Genomic DNA, 25,122 nt, shown 5'->3' on the forward strand with positions numbered 1-25,122 from the left:
TAATCTCTGTTTAACTGCCGTTGAAACCCATTTTTGGTTAACAATATTTAAAAACTGACTATGCCAAACATTTGATAAACCACATGAGTTAAAAACATGACGAATACAATCAATCCAAGGGTTAGTACTGGTTGTATTTTCAGTCTGATTCAACAAGTACCGGTATAATATATTTGTAATGCTAGAATTAGTACTAGATATTAATTTACACCAGTATGATACCATTCTAGTAAATACAATTACAGATAAAGGAAAACGACCTGTTTCTCCGTAAACCATATAGTTTGGAGTACTACTTTTTAAACATAAAATGTGCTTTAAAAACTTTAGGTGAACACGTTCAATACTATCAAGTTTTTCAAAACCCCATACTTCGCAACCATACAGCAATACAGGTACAACCATTTTATCAAAGAGTTCTAACTGACATGTAACTGGTAGATTAAATTGTCTAATTTTTTTAATGACACCATACATTGCCTTTTGGGCTTGGTCACATAAATGTTTTTTGGCTTTTAAAAAAGAGCCAGTTCTTGAGAATCTAATGCCAAGGTACTTAAATTCTTTAACAATTTCTAAAACTCTATCGTTAAAATAAAAAACTCTTTTACACATTCGTCCTTTGGAAAAAATTAATACTTTTGTTTTATCTATATTAACATTTAATTTCCACTCTTTACAATAACATTCAAACTCATTCAGTGCGTTCTGCAAATCATCTCCAGATTCCGCCAAGATAACAGTATCGTCTGCATAAAGAAGTACAAGCAGTTTAATATATATACATAATTCATTTTCTATTGTTGTGGTAAAACTTTGCAGACCAGCAATATTTTTTTCAACAAGATAATTTTCTAAATCATTTATGTACAATGAAAACAAAAATGGTGACAAGTTTTCACCTTGGCGGACTCCAACATTACAAGAAAAAAAGTCGGATACCGTGCCATTCATCTTGATGAGTGATTTAATACCTTTATACATATTTGTAATATATTTAAAACATTTACCATTAACATTTACCATCATAATTTAAGAGCTTGCACCATAAACCATTTCTCCAAACTGTGTCAAACGCCTGTTTGAAATCTATAAAAGCACAGAACAGTTTTTTCTTACATTTCATCAACGTATTGGATAAAAATTGTAAAGTAAGAATGTGGTCTAAAGTAGAAAAACCTTTCCTGAAACCCGCTTGGTTATTATGGATCAGTTATAATATCTCTTCCGAATACAATTCTAAACGCTTACTTAAAATGGACGTAAATAATTTACCCAAACAGCTTAGTAACGTAATGGGTCGGTAGTTTTCAGAAGTGGGATCACCCTTGTTCTTATAAATAGGTTTAATAATACCAACTAGCCATTCCTCTGGTACCAGCCCACTATCAAATACAGCATTAAAAAACAACTTATAAATTGGTAGGAATGTATTCAAAGTAGACGCAATATGCTCATTAACAATATTATCATAGCCGGGAGCTTTACCATTTTTGAGTTTCTTTACAGCGTCGGTTATTTCCGACTCAGTAATTTCGCAGTTCAGTAATACGTTAGAGCTTCCATCTACCCGAGGTTCGTGAAGAGTATCGCTATCAGGGGACAGACTACCTTCATTGATATTTTTAAAGAAATCAAACATATCTTTGATATTTACCGGGCTCTTAGAATCCCTTTTTGAGGAGTGACTGGGGAGTCGTGTGTGGGTCTAATGAGTGTGTGTGTTTGTGTGTGGGGGGGGGGGGGTGGGGGTGTTAATAATAAATATACAAATACATGTATACAAAATTCATCTAGAAATACAATCATCTTTAACTGGTGCGTTGACCTGGTTACAAATTTAACGCAGTTTGAAATTTTTTTTCGAAGTGCGTTGTTTAGGGCAATGGCAGTTCACAAATTGTAAACCAAACTGTTGTTTTAAAACGGGTTACAAGATCTACTCGATATATGTAATTGATAACCATAAATACATGTAGTTGTCTTTTATTGTTTCAAATGTCAAATCCGAACAATTTTATTCTACTTGGGAATCCGTTAAAAATAAGAGTATAACGGAATTACTTTAAAAAACGATTTTTTTTCCAACTATGATTAAAAAGAAAAATGCTTAACTATAAATCATATTCAGTTAATATACATTGTACGTGATTTACAGCTATATCGAAAATTAAGATACGTCTTTGTTACAAAATGTGACGTTCTCTTTCAAAGGTCATTTACGGCAACATAATTGAATATCACTTAAAAAGAGCTCGAGCAAAGTACAGTGTATAAGTCGTACACTGGACATGAGAGTCTAATAATGGCCGCCTAGCGCTCTTTACAGAAGAATCATATCGTCACTATCAATCGTGCATTTTATAAAAACGCAGTCGTCGCGGATGTAGTCTTTCTCTTTTATCACCTCCAGCTCTACAAACTTTTGGGCTCCAAAGCTGGCGTTTCTCTCTCCGATCGGTCGTCCAAGAAACGCTTTGTTGTCCCTGATGATGTTTGGTTTAATGGAATACGTCACGTTACGTCGAGCGGCCGGATCTTGGCATTGGTCCACCAGGGTGAAGGAAATCCGATGACAGAATGGCCATCCGAGCAAAGCGTCATACTCCCCTTTGCAAATACAAATGAAGATTGAGAGAAACTTCCCACGTGCTGAAATGAGATTATTAACACACTCTTAATATTTTGATATTTTTTCATTGATGTATGCTTTGAAATAGATATTTAACTTAATTGGATCATCTTTTAAAAGGTCTTTTAGTCATATACGGTATTTTTACGAATTTCATTTCTTGCCTCGTCCATCCCCATAAGGACATATCGACATGGCCATTTTATAGCCATGTCTAGCGGTCAGAAATGGCGGACTGAAGATGGTCGTCTTTCTCCCTAACTTTGCCTCCTCCATTTTGTATTCCCATTTCTCGATTTTCCAAACCAGCTGACATCCATACAGCTTTTCCAGAGTGCTAACCTTCCTTTCCATGATCTTTTTAAGAAAAATACATATATTTTATCAGTCAGGCAATCAGGGTTTTACTTTAATATGCAACCACTTATTTGTGCAAATGTAGTTTAATATTTTAAGATTTTGATTTTTTTTAAAAAGAATATTTGAAAGAATCTTAAAAATTGTTTTAATAAAATAGATAAACCATAGTTTGTACAATATCTTTTTATTTAGTAAGATTTATCTCTCTTGTCAAGCGATTTATTGCACATTAATTAGTGCATTTCTAAAAATACATTGTAATATTTTACAATCGTTTTCTTTAAAAGGGTTAACTTTGCTAATTAATGATATAAGCAAGCAATAAAAAACTTAAATGCAAAGATATGATGCTTCACACGACTAAGACGTTTGCATGCCGCACCTGAATGCTATCTGAGTGTTTGGTAAGTAGCTTATCGTTGTCATCAAGGACCTTTTTGTGTTTAATGATAACGTCACAAGCCATGGCCAAGTGCTGAATGGGGTCGTCTTTGATGTGTTTGTGAAGATGCTTTCTCTTGCTCTGCAATGTTATATAATAATTTGAATAAAATTTTTTTCATAATAAAACTTGATAACTTTATTTCCTTATCCATATGAAGAAATTATGAGCAGTAATTTAAAAATGGAACACATTTTCCCCATTATTGGAAATTAAATCTTACCATGAATTCACAGCCGGCATCATGGAACGGACAGGGTACCTGCTGTTGGGGACATTTATTCTCCAGGTGATCTTGCAGCTAAAGAATATTTAATAACCAATTTTTATTTACATTGTAAATCTTGATTTAATATACATGCATATATGTAAAGGAAATTTTGGAATTCATACCAATCTGAATTTTAATTATTTTTAGTCGATATTAGCCATGCTTTTAATTAAATTTTAACACTGTTATACTTCAGCACTTTAATTTCAAATTCATTACACGTATCTAAATGCGCATTTATGTGTTAACGATGAAGGTACGGCTTACCTCCTCTCGTGGAATTTCCCCTTTTTTGCACTCATTCGGACAAGGAATCATAAACTTGCCACAGACCGTAAGATGCGATTCCTCTTGCTCCACGGTAATGGGGATATTGCAGAAATCGCATTTGACCTCTCTCTTAGGACAATCTTCTTGTAAATGAGCCCTCAGCATGGATTTTTCCAATTCCTTTCCACAACGCTTTGGGCACATCACTGGGACGAATTTGCAATCGTCCAAATGGGCCTATAAAATATGTAACAAAGTCACCATACAAAACACTTGGAAGTATTAATATCATATTAATTTATATGTAATTAATGTATACTATTGTACATGTTAGTTGTATAATTCTAAAACACATACAACTTTAAATTAACCATACGTATCGTACTATTTAAAAAACTTCTATGACGTCACCCATTGTATTTAGTCAACGTTTATTTTCACTATTCAACCAGCAGGTGTTGGATATATAAATATCCAACTGATAGGAGTTGGATATTTTTAATATCCAACCGTCAATCAGTTGGATATTCAAATATCCAACTGGGCATTAAACAAAGAAAACTGAAAAAATGTTGAAACGTGTATTTCCAACATAAATCCAAATTTATCAAACAGAATTTTGTCATCCATAAATGTATATCCGATAAGCCACGAAAATTTTTTGCAGAAATATCTCCTTTTCTTAATTTTGATAGATTCGGGATCAGATATAAATCACTTTCATAAACTTTTAGACTTCCTCTTTGAACCTTGAACCATATCACTCCTTCTAATTAGTTTAACAATATAGGAAATATTGTCGCACTATGACTTCATAAGACTCCTATCATTTTTTTAGATAAATCATCGTCTGTTAATTGACGTCAAAATTCTGATTTTTCCTTTCTCCTTGCAAGTTTAAAATATCATTCATTCAAACGGTATCCATGCATGTCTTTCCAGGAACTGTGGATCTCTATAAACATTGTACAAGTGTGTACTTTGCGTTAAAAAATTCATCTTCTAAATCTATGTCTGCTCAGTACAGCGGTATGGTTTTCTATAACATGCGCACCTGTTCACTCGTCCATGATTAAAAAGGTGTGTTTGGTTAGGATATTGTGAATTGTATTGCTGGAATTATACTTTTGTATGACATCACAGTTGGATATATGAATGGGTCAAAGCTTCTTAGAGGCTCAAATGGGGGAATTTTTTTAAGTAAGATAAATAACTCAATAGTGTTGAATAGTTTAGAGAAAACATCCCCTCCTCGGGCCTTCGGCCCTCGGAGGGAATGTTTTCTCTAAACTATTCAACACCATCTCGATATTTATCCATTACATAACATTAATGTTGGTTTTTTTTTTATGTAAGATAGTTACTGTAAATGGGCAAAAGAAAACTGGTTATTGTAGCTGCGAATTGTAACAGCGTCGCCCGACATATAAAATATATCATAAGAAATACATGTTTATGACGTGTTTAAACTTTGTATTTATGGGCCCACCTTAATGTCCTTCATAGTTCCATACCAAGAACACCCTCTATCCACAAAGGAACACTTCAGTTGCAGGAGGTCGATTTCCTGCTGGAACACGTTGTCGGGCATAACCTACAATGTACAAAAATTAACAGTATGTTAGTATGTTAATTGCATTCACTAATAGAGATAGAGAGAGAGAGAGAGAGAGAGAGAAGAGAGAGAGAGAGAGAGAGAGAGAGAGAGAGAGAGAGAGAGAGAGAGATTAAATTACATCTCTATCCCTGTCGATGGCTGTTTGGTCGATAGGACACTTGCCTCCGCCTCTAAAAATAAAAAAATTAAAATGCACGTGGATATTTTTCTAATCGCCGGCTTTTCATAAGTGTAAAGGATTTAGATACACGTGCAAAGAGGGTGTTACAGTTCACATGCTAAAGAAATTGCAGATATTTTAAAAATGAAAAAAATCAAAGTTACAGAATTAGATGTAAATCTTTTTTTTTCATGCAACATTGTACATAAAGCAGTGTAGAATTTTATCTAGAAAGTTTGTACTATAAGACCATAAAATAAATTTAAGAATGGTTACACAGGCAAATGTGGCAGATTTTATGCTTTATAAATTGTGAATTCTCATTGTTGTCAAAAACTGCCCCCCCCCCCCACCCTCCGAAACAAAATGAATTAAATCGTATCGATAGTCGGCCGATTTCTTGAAAACTGCCATATGATTTCCAATTTTATAGGCGTTTATTTAGATGCAATAGAAACAAGCAATGGTTATAATTACAACTTTTTTTTTTTTAAAAGCCAGAATAAGATTTATTCATGTAGCCCCAAAGAAAGATATTTTTAAACACGCTGGGCAGTAGAAATCAAATTGATATTACATGTATGTTAACATCAAAATACAGAAAATATCTTGCTAACTGTTTTAATGAAAAACAATTACTAAGTGTGGTTGCCTTGTTGGATAGAACACGCGTAAAATGTTTGTGTAGTTTGCCGACATACGGAACATACCCGCTATGTAAATATAGTCGTCTCTGTAATTTTTTTGTGTCTTTATTTAGATATGACTCTTCAAGCGATAAGGATATTTAAAGGTCCTTCCTACATTAGATAATAATCCCGCTTTTTTTGCAACACCCTCTTTACATTGAAATACATATACATCCTTGTGATAAATACAACTTACCTCATGACTTCGCCCAAACAATTGGCGCAGCATCGATGGCCGCACTTTTCGAACAACACTGGATGGTTGAGCACCTCGCAGCACACGGGGCATTCATAGGCCTTATCCAACGGCTCCAGAAAGTTATACTGGGTATCCTTGTGATCACTGGTAAAAGACACACACCAAATAAAGAGTGTGATTGCACGATACTGTATGTACATATAACCTACTGGCTAGGTATGTTGTCATTACAATTATCCGCTCATGTTTATGTTTTGTCTCATTTTACTACACACATTGTACAATTTTTAATAAGTAATCAAATAAATAAACGAAAAAGTAATTTTCTAATTCGCAGTACGTTATTATACTAAGTTGCCGGGACAAACCAAGTAATGAATGGTTAATTGCGTTCAAAACTAAAAATATGTGCTAAGAGTCTTATTTTCATTTTCACACATTCGTTGACGCTTAAAATTTTCTAATAGCCTGAAATATACTGTACATGTATGTAGATTTCTACTGACGCCACCTTCTCAACAAACAAATCAATTATAATATGACGGTGAAAATGATAATTCGATTATCTTGAATACACAAAACATTGCTTGCTCAAAATCATTTAAGATAAAAAAAATGCATTTATCAAGTATCTATTTGTAAGATGTCAGTTTATTTGTTACTGGGCATGTGAAACATTAACCCCAGACCCCCCCTCTCCCCCCGTTTTCGCCGCCACGTAGATGGGGACTAATGCGAACCCTGCCGGATCGTTACACCTTTGACATGTAAAATGTATACTGGTTTTTCTGCCCCCCCCCCCCCCCCACATCCTCTCCAGTTACTTACTTGACCAGCCCCCCGTCCATACCGGAGGGGGACCGCATCGAAATGGAGGTATGCTCCCGCCCGCTCAAAAACAAGTCGTCGTCCATTTTCCACCCGAATCTTCTGGACGAAATAAATTTGAACGCAGGTCTTACTTAATTTCCATCGATAATAAGTAAGTTTTAAAAAAGGTTTTTTCGTAAGAATAGCCGATCGAATTTGTTCTTTGTTCATCGCTGTTCTTTAATTATTGACAGCATGGACATTTTAATTTGATCAATTGTCTTGTGTAAACGGTTTTAAGAAAGCAGATCGATGAAGTGAACTGTACACTTTTCTAGTTAACTCCAGTAGTTATTTAATTTCGTGACCACGCTATTGATCGGACATTAAGCATTATCGGTATTTCTTTTCACGTGAAGAATACGATACATGTATTCCCAAATAACAATGAAATGTTGGGGAAAAAAAATTAAGTTGCATTTATTTTGCTCATGCATTTTGTAAGGGGTACAAATAGAACTCGTTAAAGCATAATTTATTAAAAGAAGTTTATATCTAACGAAGATGTTTTGAATTTTAAAAAAAATGTATGTCTGTGAATATGCTGAAGTGAAAGTTGCTGCAATTATAATGCCCTAGCTCTCGTTTCCGCCCCCGCCCCCTCCCACTCCCTTCCAACTTCCAACATTAAAAATAAATCAGAAAATTGTTAATTCCGATCGAGCAAATATCGGAAAAAGGAAGTATTTAATATTCTACAATCAGGTGATGAATTTAGCTTAAAGATTTAAACACCAAAAATAAATTGGAAACATCAATTAGATTGATATTTTTCATTAATATTTTTGTAAGTTTAATTAATATTTTAAAAAAATTAGCCGTGACAAAACATTTTGTGTGTGCGTGTTGTGTGTGCGTGTATGGGGGGGGGGGGGGGGGGGGTACAATTGTAGTTTTGATAGCTTGCAAATCTAGTCTGAACACCTCCCCCACTGTCATCATTTTTATAGATTAATTTTTATATCAAACGACATACAATCGTACAGAATTCAGTAGTTTTTCAACTCTTGCAAAGGAAGTACAGAAAACAGATTTGAATAATATATAATTGAGTAAGTTTCCTAATATATAAAGAATAATTTTATAATTTAAATTGTATTAGACAAGTATTTTTTTGTGTGTTTACGTCGTATGCTCATCCACGGACTTTTTCATACCCACGGTATGAACAATCACCAGGCATCCGAAGGGGTGGAATATGATATTAATAATCTAATAATAGAACCCCCCAGGGGTACGTTCAGAATCGTAAAGTTGCTAACGTAACTGCTAGGTCCTGTTGAACGCACTGAATGAATTAATGCTGTTATTGCTAAATTAGCGTAACGTTCATGATGATAGCGGCTATATAGAGCTCGGTGGCTGCTACATGTACCATCTTGAACGCAGCCTATGGAGACTCGGTGTTTTATTTGCGTTCTATCACATGACTGTCAAAAAGAGGGTATAATAATTTTTTTTACTGTTTTGCTGAAGATTACATGTGATTAATCCAAGTTGGAATTATCTTGTATATACTAGTATCTAGGCTATTATTCTTGAATTAAAAACAGACTTTGCTATAGCACGGATTAAGATCTTGGCAATAAATTAAAAGTATCTATTAATGGTGATGTGAATATTTGCTACTGACTTTTAATTTTTCTGAATTAACCAATATTGAGTCTTTCATTTTTATCGTTTTTAATGCAGGGTGTTACACAAATCAAGGAAGCAGCCTTTGTATGATTAAAAAAAAACAAGTGGGCATCAATTACATACATACAAACTATATACATGTTCTATGTGTACATATATAATAGTTCCTGATATGATCCCTTTGCATAGATTGCTAGTAGTATTCAAAATGGGGGACTGTGAAATGGAACAAAATTCAAGTTTTGTCTTCCAATGAACCACATTATTTTTTTCTTTTTTTTTTAATTTCTTCTGTTTTTCTCTTGATTGATATAACATCTGGTAAATTAAAACCCATGTTCATTTGCCACATTGCATCCAAGAAACTCTTTTTAAGCACACTTACATAATAGTATCATTGTAATAAATTCTTTCAATTTAAAATTTATGAATTTTAAACATTTTTACCAAAAAAAAAAGAAGAAAAACAAACTTTGTTTGCATTATAAAAATTAAATAGATTAAACCACCCCCCCCCCCATTATTTTGATTTATTTTCCCGAAAGCGTAAACAAATAAATTATCCACTTTAATTTGTATAGAGTTTCCTTAATCAAAATGCATCACTGATTGGTTTTTCAAGGGCAGTAATTATTTGTAAAAAAAACTTCGGTAAACAATCAAAGATTTCACAGAATATGAGCGTTTTCATGAGACTGGGAGGCACAGCGCAATGAGACTTTAGACGCAATGTTCAATGATCGTTTCCTGTAATTAGGAACATGTTACGTTACAAAAATAACATAATGATTATTGTATATTTCTAGTCGTGATCAAAACGTGCATAAACTGTAGTAAATCATGACTGGGATGATGATATACTTCGTGAAACTGACTTTAATTTACCACCTTTTTGACCTCAAAGGTAATGAAATACACTTTGTTTAAATCAAATATGATATATATACGTCTTTTTTAAACATATGCAAAGCATAATTGAAACCCTGTACGGTTGATTGTTACTATACCTTACTATAGTTCAGAAATCATACATTTATTTAAAGTATTGTTGACATTTAGCATATTTCACCTTTTTTAGGTAAATTTATCAGAATGCTGTTGTAAAATGCATTTATTTGATTATTTAGTTGAAACCAATCAACGATTTCTAATGAAATTGGTATAAACAGCATCTTTATCATAGGTACAAAAATTATAATAAAATTTATTGTTTTTCAAAGTGATTGTTGGTGCACTCCGATCCCCCTGTCTGGAAACTCAAAACTGGAAACCATTCAAACTTCTTTGTGAGGATAATCAGACAATATATGTTAAACATCATCACATAAGGAATGCCTACAAGACACCAAACTTAACGACAGACTGTGATGGCCAGGGAATTGGAATTGGAGTAACATTGCCTTTAAATAAAGAAATAACATACTATGGATCACCATTTGCAAAAACTGTAACCAGCTGCAACAACAAAAGGGAATGTACTTTACAGAAAACATACGTTGAGAACACGGAAGAAACCTTGCCTCGTTCCTCCATTACTGATTATGTAGGCTCATTATGTCACAGCGTCGAATATGAGTGCATACCGGGTAATTTTACAATTGATGCTTCAAAAGTAAATGTACATTTAGATATAAAAAGTATTTAAATCTTGTTTATTGATTAAAAAATGTATGAGTTTTGTTTCTTGATTTTAAAATCGTTATAATCAATTCTTGTAGATTCTGAGGTGGTGCAAAACTGCAGCCATGAAGTGGACACAGGTTATGAACACTTTTATTTAAAGTTGTTCGGGGACAAAGACAAGTTTTCTTGTCAAATAATGGGTAGAATATTAGGAATGGAGATAATGCAGACATACCAGACAGGAATACGCATATCATCCAACAACATCCTGCTTTATGGTTAGTATTGCCATTGCAGTAAAGCTTCATGCAAGCACAATTTAATTTAAATGTTTTCCTGATCCGACCACTTTAGCAACGTTAGACACTCTGCACGACTACTATAGTCTGTCCCAAGTTATGCTTCCATCACTTTTTGATGATCTTTACTATGGTAATTAAAATACATAATTATACCTGTGAATTAAACAAAGTTAAAATTTATAAAGGGGAATATCCAAGATATCTTCATTGACACATGTTTCACTCAAAAAAGTAAACAGGAACGAAAAAATTTTTTTTAAGGAGATTTAAAATGGGAAATGTTTACATCTTTTCACCATTCGGAACTCACTCAGAATGCCTCGCACAATTTTACAACGTTATCATGCGGGCTATTTGATGGCTGATGTAATGCAAAATCCCCGCAGACATTCTCTTTTGGGTTGTGTATTGAATTCTGAAGTGGCAGAGCGGACGTTTCAAAATAGATAATCTGGAAACATTTCATGTTGGTGGACTCACGTTGTTTGAGCACAAAGGCATTAATTTTATGATTATCGAAATATCAAGCGAAAAGTGGCGGAAGCAAAAACTCGGGACAGAGTTTTTTTGAATTTTTATGTATCAATTTAATGCAAATTATGTTAGATAATGCAACTAATGAAACAGCGCTAGTCAATGGCAAACTACAAATTCTAATTTTTATTGCAGAACACGAAAAGTTCAATACCGGGGTGTATGGGGAAATTTTCTCGCTGCTAACCAACCAGTTGACTATTGAAGTACAAAATGCTGGAATATACAGCTACATTTTGCTGAAAGTACAATGTGCGTTATGTTACTCTCTTTTTATTTGTTAATTTTGTCTCCCTTCGCTTTTCCTATAAAGGATATATGTTTCTGTAGTGAATAAAAGTTTTTTTCTTATATAGTTCTGATAAATGATAAATAAGTCAGAACAGAGTACTCTCCTATTAGATCATATACGTCATCATATATCAATTCAATATCCTTCATAGTACAATACATTGTTTAATCAAATGCAAATGCTTTTTCTAAATATGAAAATAACAAACAAATGCATCCACGAAATACGATTTCCTGTATTAGCTTATACTAGCATATCAATATGTATGAACATTATTGTACTTTACAAAATTGCTTAATTAAACCACATCAATGCACGCAACAATATTTACTTCCTGATACTTCTATTAGCATGCTACTTCGTTTGATTCAAATAATCCTTTACTTTGATATATCTTGACTTGAAGTAGGAACTTCTGACAGACATGCTGTGGTCAGGCGATACAGTCATGATGTGACAGCAGAAAGCACAAAAAATGAAGACTTCAGAGGTATTGTTACAAGAAGGATTATATGCTCTATAACCAGAACCAACATTTATCAATGTTATTAAAATAACCGAACTGTTTTTAATTCCAGACAAATCTAACTTTTCTCCTTTGATATGGGTCAGTACGATCATCACCATAATGATATCACTTCTGATGGTATTATCAATTATTCAACAACAGAGGTATGTTTCCTATGATATACTAGTAGTTGATTATCTTTGTTTTATACTGTTCGTTGGCGTTGGTAAGCATGATTTTATCTTAAGTTAGAAACTACAACGAATCAATATAGCTTAAAGTTACTTCGGGTATTAATTTAAGCAGAACAGCTAAAGTACATTTTTGTAAAAATGTGGTGTATTTTGAAATCTGAAATAAGATAAGGACGAGTGGAATTTTAATTTTACAGATTATTGAAGCGCAAGTCCACCGAGGTCCATGTAAAAGCTGCAGACAAAACGTTTGTACTCAGGAGTTGTCAAGCATACGGAGGTGACTTGAACATAGAAATACACAAAGCAAAATGTATGTGTAAACGTGAAAAGCCAAGTAAACTACATGTAGAGACTGAAAAACATCCATTGTACGAAAATAGTGTTTCATATTTAACGGAATCCCAAGATCAACAGTGTTCATCGTCTGTCAACTGTGAGCCACCTCAAGGAGAAGAGGAATTGTACATAGATATGCTGCCACGTGCTTAAAACATTGCTGTATACAAATAGGGATCATTATTGCTTACAAATGCCTCACAACCGACACAATTTCTTACCAGTTATATCAGTGTTACTATTAGTCGAGCACAAAACAAACAAGAGGCCCATGGGCCACAAATCGCTCACCTGAACAATAGTCCTTGTATCATTTTATTTCGAAAGGGTTTATTATGAAGTGAACTCTGAATAAATATTGTAAAACTCATATATTTCAAGATTTTGCCATATATTAAACAATACATAAAAAGAAGAAACAATTTTATCTTTGGCATGTTCTTTATTCATAGTTATTTACACATCAAATGAGACTGAATTTTAAGCTCTAAAATACCCATTTGCAGTAAAAAAAATCCCATTTCACTGAAAAAATTGAAAAATATTCGTTAAATAATTAAAAGATGATATTGGCATCTGTTTTGTATTTCAATCATTAAAAGCTTCTTTATCGATTCATCAAATAAAAATATTGCAGGTGTGATGAGGACATTAGGCATATAAGATTTTGCATCCTCATCGATCATCTGTCTTATAGACTAAACTAAAAAAAACATGGAAAGTCTATACATAGTTGATAAAGTCTATCAATGATTCCTACTTTTTTTCCATAACCTTTTTTAATCTTTTGTTCCTTTATCTTTCCTAACTGTGTGTTTGTGAATCAAAACTTCGGAAGAACTCAGATCCACACCTTTTTGAAGTTGTTTGAATTTATGATCTTTGATCCCGATCACTTGGATCCCAATATGTGAGTAATTGATGTCGGAATCAAAATTCCAAAAAATACCTCACAAAAAACTAGTCGATAAACATATTTCCAGATAATTTAATAATGATAAACTTATCATGGAAATTTCTTTTTTCTTTTTGAATACTTCTTTTAATAAAAAATGATTTAAACAATTTAGAATCTGCACTATCTTAGAATGATTGCATAGTAATCTCACAAACTGTAGCATTGTAATTCTTAAAAAGAGGAGTTTAAAAACATTTTCCCATTATATAAGTCTATGTTAAAGTTTGAACATCTTTTGGAGCTGTACGTAGTATTAGTCCGGGGATCACGGTTTTCACAATTTAGAATCTACACTATCTTAGGGTACTTGTATAGTAATCTCACTAATTTTAGCACTGTAGTCCTTGAGAATACATTTTTAAAAACATTTTCCCCCATATATTTCTATGTTAAATTTGTCTTTTTAATCAACTTTGAACCCCTCTTGGGACCCCAGTATTGACCCGGGGATCGCAATTTTTACAATTTAGAATCTTCACTATATATACAAGCTTTGGTGTAAATATTGGCATATCTAGTGCAGTGGTTCATAAGAAGAAGATTTTTTTAAGACACCCACCCAATTTTCGCAGTTTCGCAATTATCTCCCTTTTAAAAGGGTTGTGCCCTTTATTTTAACAATTTAGAATCCCCTTCCCATAAGGATGCTTTATACAAAGTTTGGTTAAATTTGGTTCAGTGGTTCTAGAGAAGAAGTAAAAAATGTGAAAAGTTTACAGACGGACGAACGGACGGACGACGGACAACAGGTGATCAGAAAAGCTCACTTGAACCTTCGGTTCAGGTGAGCTAAAAACCTTTTCTAGAACTGGTTATAAAACCAATCTGATTGGTATTGTGTAATCTGTTTACTTCATTTGGTTTCTTAAAAAAGAAAAACAAGTATGGGCAAACAGTATTTGTTTGATTCCGACTTTAAAGTATTAAATGACATTAAAACGCGTTATTTAGATATAAGTTTAACATTTTGTCGCATGTGGCAGAACTCCAACGACCCCTCATCAGTTAAGCTACTTCTTCTCAGTTTTTCATTTGCATTCTTAGTTATGGAAGCTTATGTAGATGCTTTTATATTACTCGGTGGTTCGTTAAAAATACAAAATTGACTCTTCTATGAAAAAGGACATTAACATATCGGAAACATGAACATGCAAATTTTTTGCTGTTTTTTTTCCTGTATATTGTTTGGTCTTTACCATTATCTTCGCAAAGTTGTTTTTTTTTTTGGTAAACATTAGTAAACATAAATTTGTAAACATTTATGCAAAGAAAAAAAATTAAAAATTAAGTAAGGAATAATTTATGATTTGAATAGCATGATTTTTGTTTACAAAGTTTCATTTTAATGCATAAATAAGAAGTTTTAAAGGCATTCAGTATGTAATAGATTATTTTTTTTTTTATTACACATTGATTTTATGTTATTGGTTTAAACGTGACTTCCAAAAATATCTATGTCCGTCTGCTGAGAATTAATAAAATAATGATTGATATGAGTGTTTGCTTTTTTGTTCTGATGAACATTTATTGTTTTCTGTTTATTTTAAAAAAATAAAAATGATTTCTGTATTAATTTCTCCTGTTTGATTTTACATGTGGTAAATTTAAACCATGATTTTTTTACATGGCCACAAAGAAATACTTCTAAAGCACTCCTTACATAGTAATATTCTTCTAATAAATTCTTTAGATTCGAAATTTATCAAGTCTAAACATAATTGCTATTTAAAGAGAAAAGGCAAACTTGATTGTTCCTTGCATCCTTTTGTTATAAACTTACAGTTCAATAGATTGAATTATTTATCGTCATTATTTTGATACATTTTCCCTAAAGCATAAACATAATTTCCCACTTTTGTTTAGAGTTTCCTTAAATAGAATAAATCATTGATTAGTTTCTCAAGGAAACTAACTATCTGTGAAACGTAATTGCTTAAATTGATACATAACCATATATTTCACAGAATATGAGCTTTCCCATGAAAATGAAGAGGTACAGAGGAATGAAACTTTAGACATGTTGTTTTCAATGGTCTTTTCCTGTAATAAGGAACAATTTAAAGTACACAATGAACATAATTGTTTATATCTTCTTATAATCAATACATGTACGTTCATATACTATGGTACAACTGACTGGTTGATATTATACTTCGTGGAACTGACTTTATTTTACCACCTTATTAACCTCAAAGGTAATCAAAATTACCATGCTTTTAAAAAAAAAATAATATGCGTATCTCATTTCAAATCATTTAAAAATTATAATTATTGTTATCTATCAGTATTCTGTATGATTTCTTGTATTTTTCTTATTTAAGATCAGAAATAATACATTTATTTCAACGTATGGATGACTTTCACTATACTTTGTTATTCTTTCTAACATGATTACTTTACATACTAGTTTTATTCGAATACTGTTGTAAACGGTCTCTAGTTTAGTTACGTTTTGAATAACCTAATTGACAATTTCTGACGAAATTGATATTTAAGACATGTACGTAAACATGTATTTTAAGATAAAATTTGTTTTTAAAGTGACTGCTAGTTCACACCGATCCCCATGTTTGGAAACACAAAAATGGAAAGCGTTCAAACTTCTTTGTGGACAAAATCAGACAATATATGTTAAACACCATCACATAAGGAATGCCCACAAGACACCAAACTACACGACAGACTGTGATGGACAGGGAATTGGTTCCCGTGGAGTTACATTGCCTCTGAACAAAGAAATAACATACCATTCATCAATGTTTGCACAAACTGTAAACAGCTGCAACAACAAGAGGGAATGTACTTTACACAGAACATACTTTGAAAAAATGGAAGAAAGTTTGCCTAGTTCTTCCATTACCTATCATTTGGGTTCATTATGTCACAGCGTCGAATATGAATGCATACCGGGTAATTTTACTAATACAATGTAATACTTGTTACTGTAAAAAAGAAATTTGTTTATTGGAAAAAACAGTTTAATTATTGTTTTCTGATTTTAAAATGCCTTTTGATATTTTTGCTTAGATTCTGAAGTTGTGCAGAACTGCACACATGAAGTTGGCAATGAATATAAACAATTCTATTTAAAGTTGCTTGGAGTCAAAGGCAATTTTTCTTGTCAAATAGTAGGTAGAATATTAGGAATGGAGATATTGCAGACGCATTTGACAGGGATACGCATATCATCCAACGGTATTCTGCTTTATGGTTAGTATAGGAAAACATTATCTGACAATAGAATACAGAAAGATAATCAATACATGTGCATGCCTTATAAACCAATAAAACATGTACATGTGTACATGTATATTCTTAATTTCTAAGATATAAAATATATATAAAAAAAAAGAACAGAGAGAGAGAGAGAGAGAGAGAGAGAGAGAGAGAGAGAGAGAGAGAGAGAGAGAGAATTGTTGCATGCATTAAATTTAAAATCTAGTTTTTCCCAATCTGACCAACTTAGTAGCAAAGACGATGCATGGATATCCGTTCAATTAAATGTTACAGCGACGGTCAATGGCAATATACAATTTTTATTATGTATTGCAGAACATCAAAAAATCAATACCGAGGTGTATGGCAAAAGTTTCTGGCTGCTGACCAACCAGTTGACCATTGAAGTACAGGATGCTATAATATATAGCTACATTCTTCTGAAAGTACAATGTGCGTTATATTGCTTTCTTCTTTTATGTTTAGCATTCCTCTTGCATTTCCTATAGAATATCTTGAAATTATTTCTTTATAAAATATATTATTTCCTATTTTAAGCTATTATGATGATCTGTATAGTGCAATAAATATGAAAATGACTAAAAAGTATCCATCCATTAACTAAAGCAATATATCTTATGTGCTATCTGATATGTTGAGATTTATGTAATAAGTCATCTTTCTTGATCTTCTGTAAGCGAGATACAGACTCATTAAATCTTCAGTCAAATCAATTGTGGAGAATCCTCCGTTTAATATTTCTCGATGTGTAGTAGGAGCCACTGCTAGTCATGTTCAAACCGGGCGATACAGTCATGGTATGACAACAATGAACACAAAAGATACAGGATTCAGAGGTATTGTTACAAAAAGGATAATTCGCTCATAAAACACTTCTTAGAACTAACATTTATAAATGTCACATAAAAATAATTGAACTGTTTTTTAATCCAGACCAATCTTACTTGACTCCTTTGATATGGGTCAGTACGGTCATCACTATTATGATATCACTTCTGATGGTATTATCAATTATTCAACAACAGAGGTATGTCTCAGTTTTATGTGGTATTGATTCGAGCATTAAAAAGCTTCAATGAAATAAATGCATTGTATTAATGTAATGGGACTTGAAAACAAACAAAATAGAGAAGGTTGCCTTTTCAATTTCTTTTACAGATTATTGAAAAGCTAGTCCACCGAGATCCATGTAAAAGCTGCAGACAAAAACTTTGTACTCAGGAACAGTTTGACATACGGTGGTGACATAAAGATAGAAATACACAACGCAAAATGTATGTGGGACCAGCCGAGTAAACTAGAGATTGGAAAAAAGTCACACTACCATAATATATTGTTCCATATTTAACAAGTTCAACAAAGGAACAACAGAGTCCATCGTCTGTCAAATGTGAGACACCTCGAGGAGAAGAGGAATTATACATAGATATGTTGCCAAGTGCTTAAAACGGTTCTTTATACGAATATAGAAGATTAAAAGTGTACTAAACTCAGATATTTTTTCGAAGAATTAAAGTATTTTATTTCGATTTTGAAAATCCACTTTGTGCATTTGATATATTTGTAGATGTAAGATCTCTCTGTTTTCTACCTGTTGTGAATTAATGTATTTCTGTTCGCATATTCGACTCTTTTTGCATATGTTATATATTTGTTTGAGTTGTTTTAGATTATATATTGAATATGCTCTTTGTGTGTCTTAATAGAAATTTACAAGTGTTGTCAAATTTGACGATTTTTAGTAACCGGTTAAAAGATAATAATTGTATTTTACAATAGTTTGTCAAGATAATTTTGTTCACATCGCCATCTTTCAAACTACCTCATACGTATTTGAAGCAAATTCAAACTATTAAGGGATCTAGCCACCAAACGCTGATTTGTCAAAACCATTGCTTATTATTCCCCCTTTACCATAGTACGCTGAAAATGCTATCTGATTCGGTCAAAGATTCGTCCGCCAACCTGGCATCGCCTTCATGTACTAAATGGTCATTATCAAACGCTCTTTTGAAGATTAAAGTTTAATGAAAGCATTATTCTATTCACTATAAAACATGACTATTTATCAATCGGAACCAACAACACAAAGTTAGGTATACCACATAGAGGAGCTATAGGCACACAGGAAATCTGGCAATACTCATTTCTTCCTGATCATGAATTCATTAGCGCAATGTCAAATCCATGCGAATGGTTTTTACCACCGGTGGGTTCTCCGTTAATAAAATTTAATTTATGTCGGTGTATTGTCGTTCATTGGATATAATCCCAGTCCAGCGGCAAAAACATGCATGTTATATATTAATGTTGATTTTTGTTGGTTAGAAACTGAAAATGTTTGACAATCTTGTTTTCACTAATATACTTTAAAATATCATATTCAAATGTTTTTGTGATCGGCTTCGGCCGATCACTATTGTGTCCATATGAGACATCCGGCAAATGCTTCCACGTGCGCACACATTCCGCTAGCATAAGTAGTTCTTATAAAAACTTGAGGTTTGGTTTAGTATTTATATAACATTTTACTCAGTTTTATTTCAATTCATTTACCTTAAGAGATGCAAACATACATAAAATACAGTTCGACCTGTTGTCTCACGCATAAGAATTTCGATCGAAAGATTCATTCAGCAATGCAGTTGACCTCGATGAACTGACCTCAATCATAAGAAGATGCTCCATGAACTGACCTCAATCTATAAATGTTGCATAATAGTAGCTAGGAAGACGGCTTGATTTATAAACAAGATTACGTAAAATGCGACCTCAATAGCAAGTTATCATGGCATTCAATGTTTTTCAGTCGCATTAAATTATTTTAATACTCTTTCTTTGTATACATGTTAATGCTCTTTGAAGAGCCCTACTCAGTATTCTGAAGAAGAATAAGATACATTAACATAAACGTTAAAAATATATAACTAGACAAGGAGTTAACGAACGGCTTTCCCCAAATTTATTCCAAAATTTTTGTTGACTATTTATAATGATGAAATAATTGTGTACAGATTCAAAATATTCTAAATTTTGTAAAAATACAGTACTTTTTAAATTATTTTACATCAAATTGATCATGTTGATTGCTTCTAGCTATCAATATATCATTTTTGCCGATCATTCATTTAAAAGGAATACCTGTTTTTAAGATAAGATGTGTCATAACGTGTCATGGTGCATTATAAACTGTCATACGGACACATTTAAAGTTTTGTAATCACCACAGTTTGATTATAAAAATATATATAAAATATATGCTATTTTAAAAAAGAACTGATAATTCTCTTTCTTCTATCCGACTATCAAATACTCGACATTTAGTGTGCTCATTCGCGTTATTGTTCGTGGATATGTCTTTATTATATGTTGCCAACAAATAATGCGTTAGTTACTTTTCTTAGGGAGTCAGGTTTGTTTAAAGCATCAAAGGCGCTTAACAAAGGACATTTAAAAACAAAATAATCAGTATCTCTAGTATGAAACAGTTTAACTCTTTTAGTCCATTACGCAATAACAAGTTGTAGTTTTTGCGTTCACGAAGTATCTTATCATGCATATTTGTAACCTGTGTCAAACATTTTAGTATTACTATTGACATACCATACATACGAAACATTTTCTTATCAAAAATACCATTGTTGCTATTGATCCAGCATTTCTGGAACTGGTCATAAAACCATGCTGATTGGTATTGTACACCAGTAAACCGTTTACTTCATTTAGTTTCTTGAAAAAAAAGTATTGGTAAACATTATGTGTTTGACTCCGACTTACATTTGTACATGTTTATATTTACATCCATCGAGTATGATTCTTTCTATTTCGTAAGGAAATTGATAGGAATTTATAGCTCTATAGGAACTGACATCTACAAGCCTCGTTTATTGATTGGTCGAAACCTACATCGACGTAAGAAAAATCATAGACTGCACAAAACAAGCCTGATGATGACGGATTATGCATTTTCCCGTAATGCAGTCACCTTCATATCCTACGTGATTTACCAAAGAAATCATTTAATTGTTTAACTAATGAAGACATGAAAACATGTTAAATATAACTGTAATTTAACCTTTTGTTTCAGTGGCAGACCAGCCCTCTAATAGTTAGGCTTCTTTCCTCAGTTTTTCATTTGTATTCTTAAGGAAGCTCATGTAGATGGTGTTTTGTTAGAAATAAAAGATGGACTGTTCTATAAAGAAAGGATATTGATATATTGGAATACATTATACATTGTTGTTTTTTTCTGTATTATCTTCCTTAAGATGGAACAACACACCTGGAAAAAGTCACTCAAATAAACAGGAATTATTTTGATAATGAAAGATATTATGATAAATAAACTGTACAAATGTCAAATAAGCGAAAAATTTGCAGATAAAAAATTAAAATCTAAAATAATTATTCCAGAAAGTAACAACAAAAGCCCGATTCGAACTCGGGATGTACGGATCACAAGTCCAACACTTTATCCACTCGGCTATATGGAGTAAATTACATGTTTTAGTCCATAAAATCCATTTCCACCTTAAATTTTATTCTAACTACCTTATCCAAGTAAACAATAAGAAGACATAGGACATTTGTAAACATTTATACAAACAGAAATATTTTAGAAAATAAGGAATGAATGATTTCTGGTTAATATAACTTGATGTTTACAAGATTTCAAATATATATTTTGACGCTTAGTAAGAGATTAATTTAAGGAATTCGATTTTTAATAAAATATTAGCTTTGTTCATATATATTTGATTGCTGTTCAAATATATTTTAAAACTTTCAGTCGAAAAAAACTCTCTAAAATAAGATCCAGCCACCAAACGTTGATAAGCCAAAACCATTGCTGAATATTCCCTCCTTGCCTTTGTACGCTGAATGTGTTCGAAGGAAGACATCATCTCCCTGATTGACCCTAGCGACGGCATATCCTGTCACGGACTCATCCGCTCCAATGGTATGCAAAGTACCGTCATGATCAAACGCTCTATTGTAGATTGAAGTGTAGTCAATGCCATTTACCACGAGCACAATGGACTGATCGTATAATCGAAGGGTCCACATAAACACATATATTCCACTCTTTGGAGCTATGAACACCCCGGAATTCGGATGATATCCATTCTCGACATTGAGTAATGCATGATCAAAAATGAGCAAATGATGTGTACCAATGGTGGGTTCATTGTTTGACATTGACGCATAAAATGCAATTTGTGACGTAGAAATCATTCTTTTGTTGTCTGTTAACAAAAAACGAACATTAATTAAAACATAGATAATTAAAGAGCAAATTTTTTTTAAAAAAAACCCATACAAATGTATGTATTTCTTCGGACATTAAGGCATTAAGGTAACTTGCCAAAATAACACATTAAGCTTTCAAAGGCATTAAGGTAACTTGCCAAAATAACACATTAAGCTTTAAGGTGGCTCTATACACTACTTTTTGATGACGCAGTACGATAAAAAGTAAACCTGGAAGCATGTACTTTCGGTACTAGCTGACTTAAACTGGGGCAAATTGCATGGGAACCGCTCTTTTGAAAATTTTGTTAAAATTGAAAAGATTTTTTTTTGATAATTGGAAAATTAATAGGGGACACCTCAATGTTGTGAAGTATTATTTATCGAATTAAACAAAAATTGTTAGCATTATTTTACATATTGTTTCTTTCCCAAAATTGTCATCCTACAGCACAATGCAATGGGTTTGATGGTTCGCTAAGGATCTGTAAGTCATGAGTGCGATTCTCACTGGGGATTTTAAAATTTTTGTTTTTCAAAAATATCTAAAACGTATTATTTGACTAAGATTATGAAATTTGGCAATTCTAAACCGGCGAGAGTAATTCAATTATAATGTTCTTTAATACACATTAATATCTACAGATGTCCCAAACCACCTTAATATGTTTATCATTCATGTAGATATATTTCTCTTAGGTTGGATGAATAAATCCTCTTCATTTTATTTAGATAGTTTTGCATTAAAGCGATAATTTTTACTTATATAGACCTAAATTGAAATATGTATGTATTGATAATTCCAAAACAATATAAAGGAAATTGTCTTCAACTCAGAAATTGAAAAGTCTCCAAGGTGTTTGGGCCTTGGGACATAGGAACGATAACTTGGTAGAACTTTCATGCCAGATTTTTTAATTTTTTGTGTTCATGTGTAGAGATTTTCATTCATTTTTTTATGTCACATTTATTAAAAATGTCTTTATTACATCAAGCAATTTTTTCAAATGTTTGTCAGCAGAGTAAGAAGATATGAAAATTATGTTTTGCAATAATATTTTTGAATGTTATGAAGTGTTATGTTTTTTAATTTGTTTAAAGAAAATATCTATCATTTGACAAACAATTTTCTTTTAATTTGTCAGTATTTAACTTTTTAGAAATCATTTTACTAAAACTTGAAAAAAATACCATTAAAAAATTATTTAATAATAACAATAGTATCACTATATATCATCATTGTATTTTTGATAAGTATTTATTTATATGTTTGTGGTATTCTGTTGAAAATTGGAATAAATTGTGGGTGTATAGAGCCACCTTAAAAGAAGATACATTGTTTGAAAAAAACATACGTGTTCGTTACTGATGTTGATTTATAGATAAAGTGTCATTAATAGTTGTATTATTTAGCATTATTCTGGGAAATGCAATTTGTCGTCACACTTGCAATACATTGATATATAAAACTAACAAAATTGCTATAAAATTTGTTTGTCATAAAGAATATCCCTTTTTAAATAAAAAATATTTATGGTTTTCTCTTTTACTTAACTAAAATTATATGCTTTTTGTGTTGTTTTATACGGCTTAACTGATGCAGAAATTCCACCCCTACACCCAAACTAAAAACCTTGCAATTATTGTAACTTTAACTACCCGTTTGAAACAGCAAAAGAATCATTATAGTGGTTATATTTAAAAATTCTTTGAATATGAAACGGGAACTCGTCCATGGAATAATATGTAATCGCTCAATATGTAAAATATGTTGAAAAATTAGTAAACATTTGAACATTACAATGATATTCATTAAATAATGATTTTTTTTATAATACAACTCTAAGTAATATCTCAACACGTCTTTTTACTCATAAGAACGTTTGTCATTCGTTTGACAATCTTTACAATTCGTAAAATAATTATATTTTATGACAGGTAAAACAAATTCGTAGATCGTCATCTATACAATTTAGCTCAATAAAATGACTTTACCATTTATCTTTATCCGAGTTTCAAAGTGTTCGATTGGTAGCGACTTGTTCACAATGTCTCTTTTGGAAAGATCGTTCATTATGTGTTGCAAGTGATCCAATCGTTGGTTTTGGGAGCGTATCTCTTGTTTTAAGGAGTCCAATTCTTTCATAACATCAAGAACGTTTATGCAATACACCCTGTAAACAAAAACAATTGATATCATAAAAAACAGCGTCATTTTTGTTTTTTCAGTCACCGTTAAATGTGTTCAGCTTCGATCCATGCATTTAAATATTCTAACCGCATCCTATATTTCAGTATAACAATTGATACAACCTAAAGATGAAAAAAAGGTCTTATCTTGAATGGCAATGTTGCTAATGAATAAAAAAGAACGAGATAAGAGTTCAAGATAGGTAAACAAGATTATTTTCTAAAGCCCCCTTCAGAATTGGCGCACGAGCACTTTACAACACTTTTCGATTGAAAAGAGTTGGCTTTGCAAGGGCATTCGCGTTCGTTGCACGAGCTCTCGCATTCCTTGCATGCGTTTTTGTGGTCGCATCAAGTCTCCTCAAAATAGTGTTCATGCACACTATTCAGACGCGACCGAATGGGATCTGAATTATTGCATAGCAACAAACGAACAGTAGTACGACCGTTTTTTAACGTTGTGTGTACTCGCAAGAGCAATTTACGATCTTTTAAGATCGTAAGATAAATATCTGCTGTTTATACCTGTGTGACAATGGTACTGTT

The 25,122-nt window shown here is 32.3% G+C and overlaps 3 protein-coding genes and 1 pseudogene across 3 annotated transcripts; 2 read left to right on the forward strand and 2 right to left on the reverse strand.

Moving 5' to 3' along the window:
* Positions 1 to 2,207: 2,207 nt before the first annotated feature.
* LOC128188911 (TNF receptor-associated factor 4-like) lies at positions 2,208 to 7,647 on the reverse strand. The gene is made up of 9 exons (XM_052860232.1): positions 7,470 to 7,647; positions 6,639 to 6,785; positions 5,712 to 5,763; positions 5,465 to 5,569; positions 3,973 to 4,212; positions 3,658 to 3,735; positions 3,375 to 3,515; positions 2,797 to 2,989; positions 2,208 to 2,652 (listed from the first exon to the last, which is right to left on the reverse strand). The coding sequence occupies exons 1-9, from the start codon at positions 7,553 to 7,555 to the stop codon at positions 2,324 to 2,326; spliced, it is 1,371 nt and encodes a 456-aa protein (XP_052716192.1). The 5' UTR covers positions 7,556 to 7,647; the 3' UTR covers positions 2,208 to 2,323.
* Positions 7,648 to 9,776: 2,129 nt separating this feature from the next.
* Positions 9,777 to 13,649, forward strand: LOC128189842 (uncharacterized). The gene is made up of 7 exons (XM_052861611.1): positions 9,777 to 10,053; positions 10,370 to 10,735; positions 10,868 to 11,050; positions 11,744 to 11,860; positions 12,307 to 12,390; positions 12,479 to 12,572; positions 12,800 to 13,649. Exons 1-7 carry the CDS (start codon positions 9,990 to 9,992, stop codon positions 13,092 to 13,094), a joined length of 1,203 nt encoding a protein of 400 aa, XP_052717571.1. The 5' UTR covers positions 9,777 to 9,989; the 3' UTR covers positions 13,095 to 13,649.
* A 2,267-nt stretch (positions 13,650 to 15,916) lies between these two features.
* Positions 15,917 to 19,312, forward strand: LOC128187548 (uncharacterized; annotated as a pseudogene).
* Positions 19,313 to 21,683: 2,371 nt separating this feature from the next.
* Positions 21,684 to 24,627, reverse strand: LOC128186581 (cerebellin-1-like). The gene is made up of 2 exons (XM_052856408.1): positions 24,382 to 24,627; positions 21,684 to 22,382 (listed from the first exon to the last, which is right to left on the reverse strand). The coding sequence occupies exons 1-2, from the start codon at positions 24,599 to 24,601 to the stop codon at positions 21,940 to 21,942; spliced, it is 663 nt and encodes a 220-aa protein (XP_052712368.1). The 5' UTR covers positions 24,602 to 24,627; the 3' UTR covers positions 21,684 to 21,939.
* Between the last annotated feature and the right edge of the window lie 495 nt (positions 24,628 to 25,122).

Source organism: Crassostrea angulata, chromosome 6 (assembly GCF_025612915.1).
Source record: "Crassostrea angulata isolate pt1a10 chromosome 6, ASM2561291v2, whole genome shotgun sequence".
Lineage (NCBI taxonomy): Eukaryota > Metazoa > Mollusca > Bivalvia > Ostreida > Ostreidae > Magallana > Magallana angulata.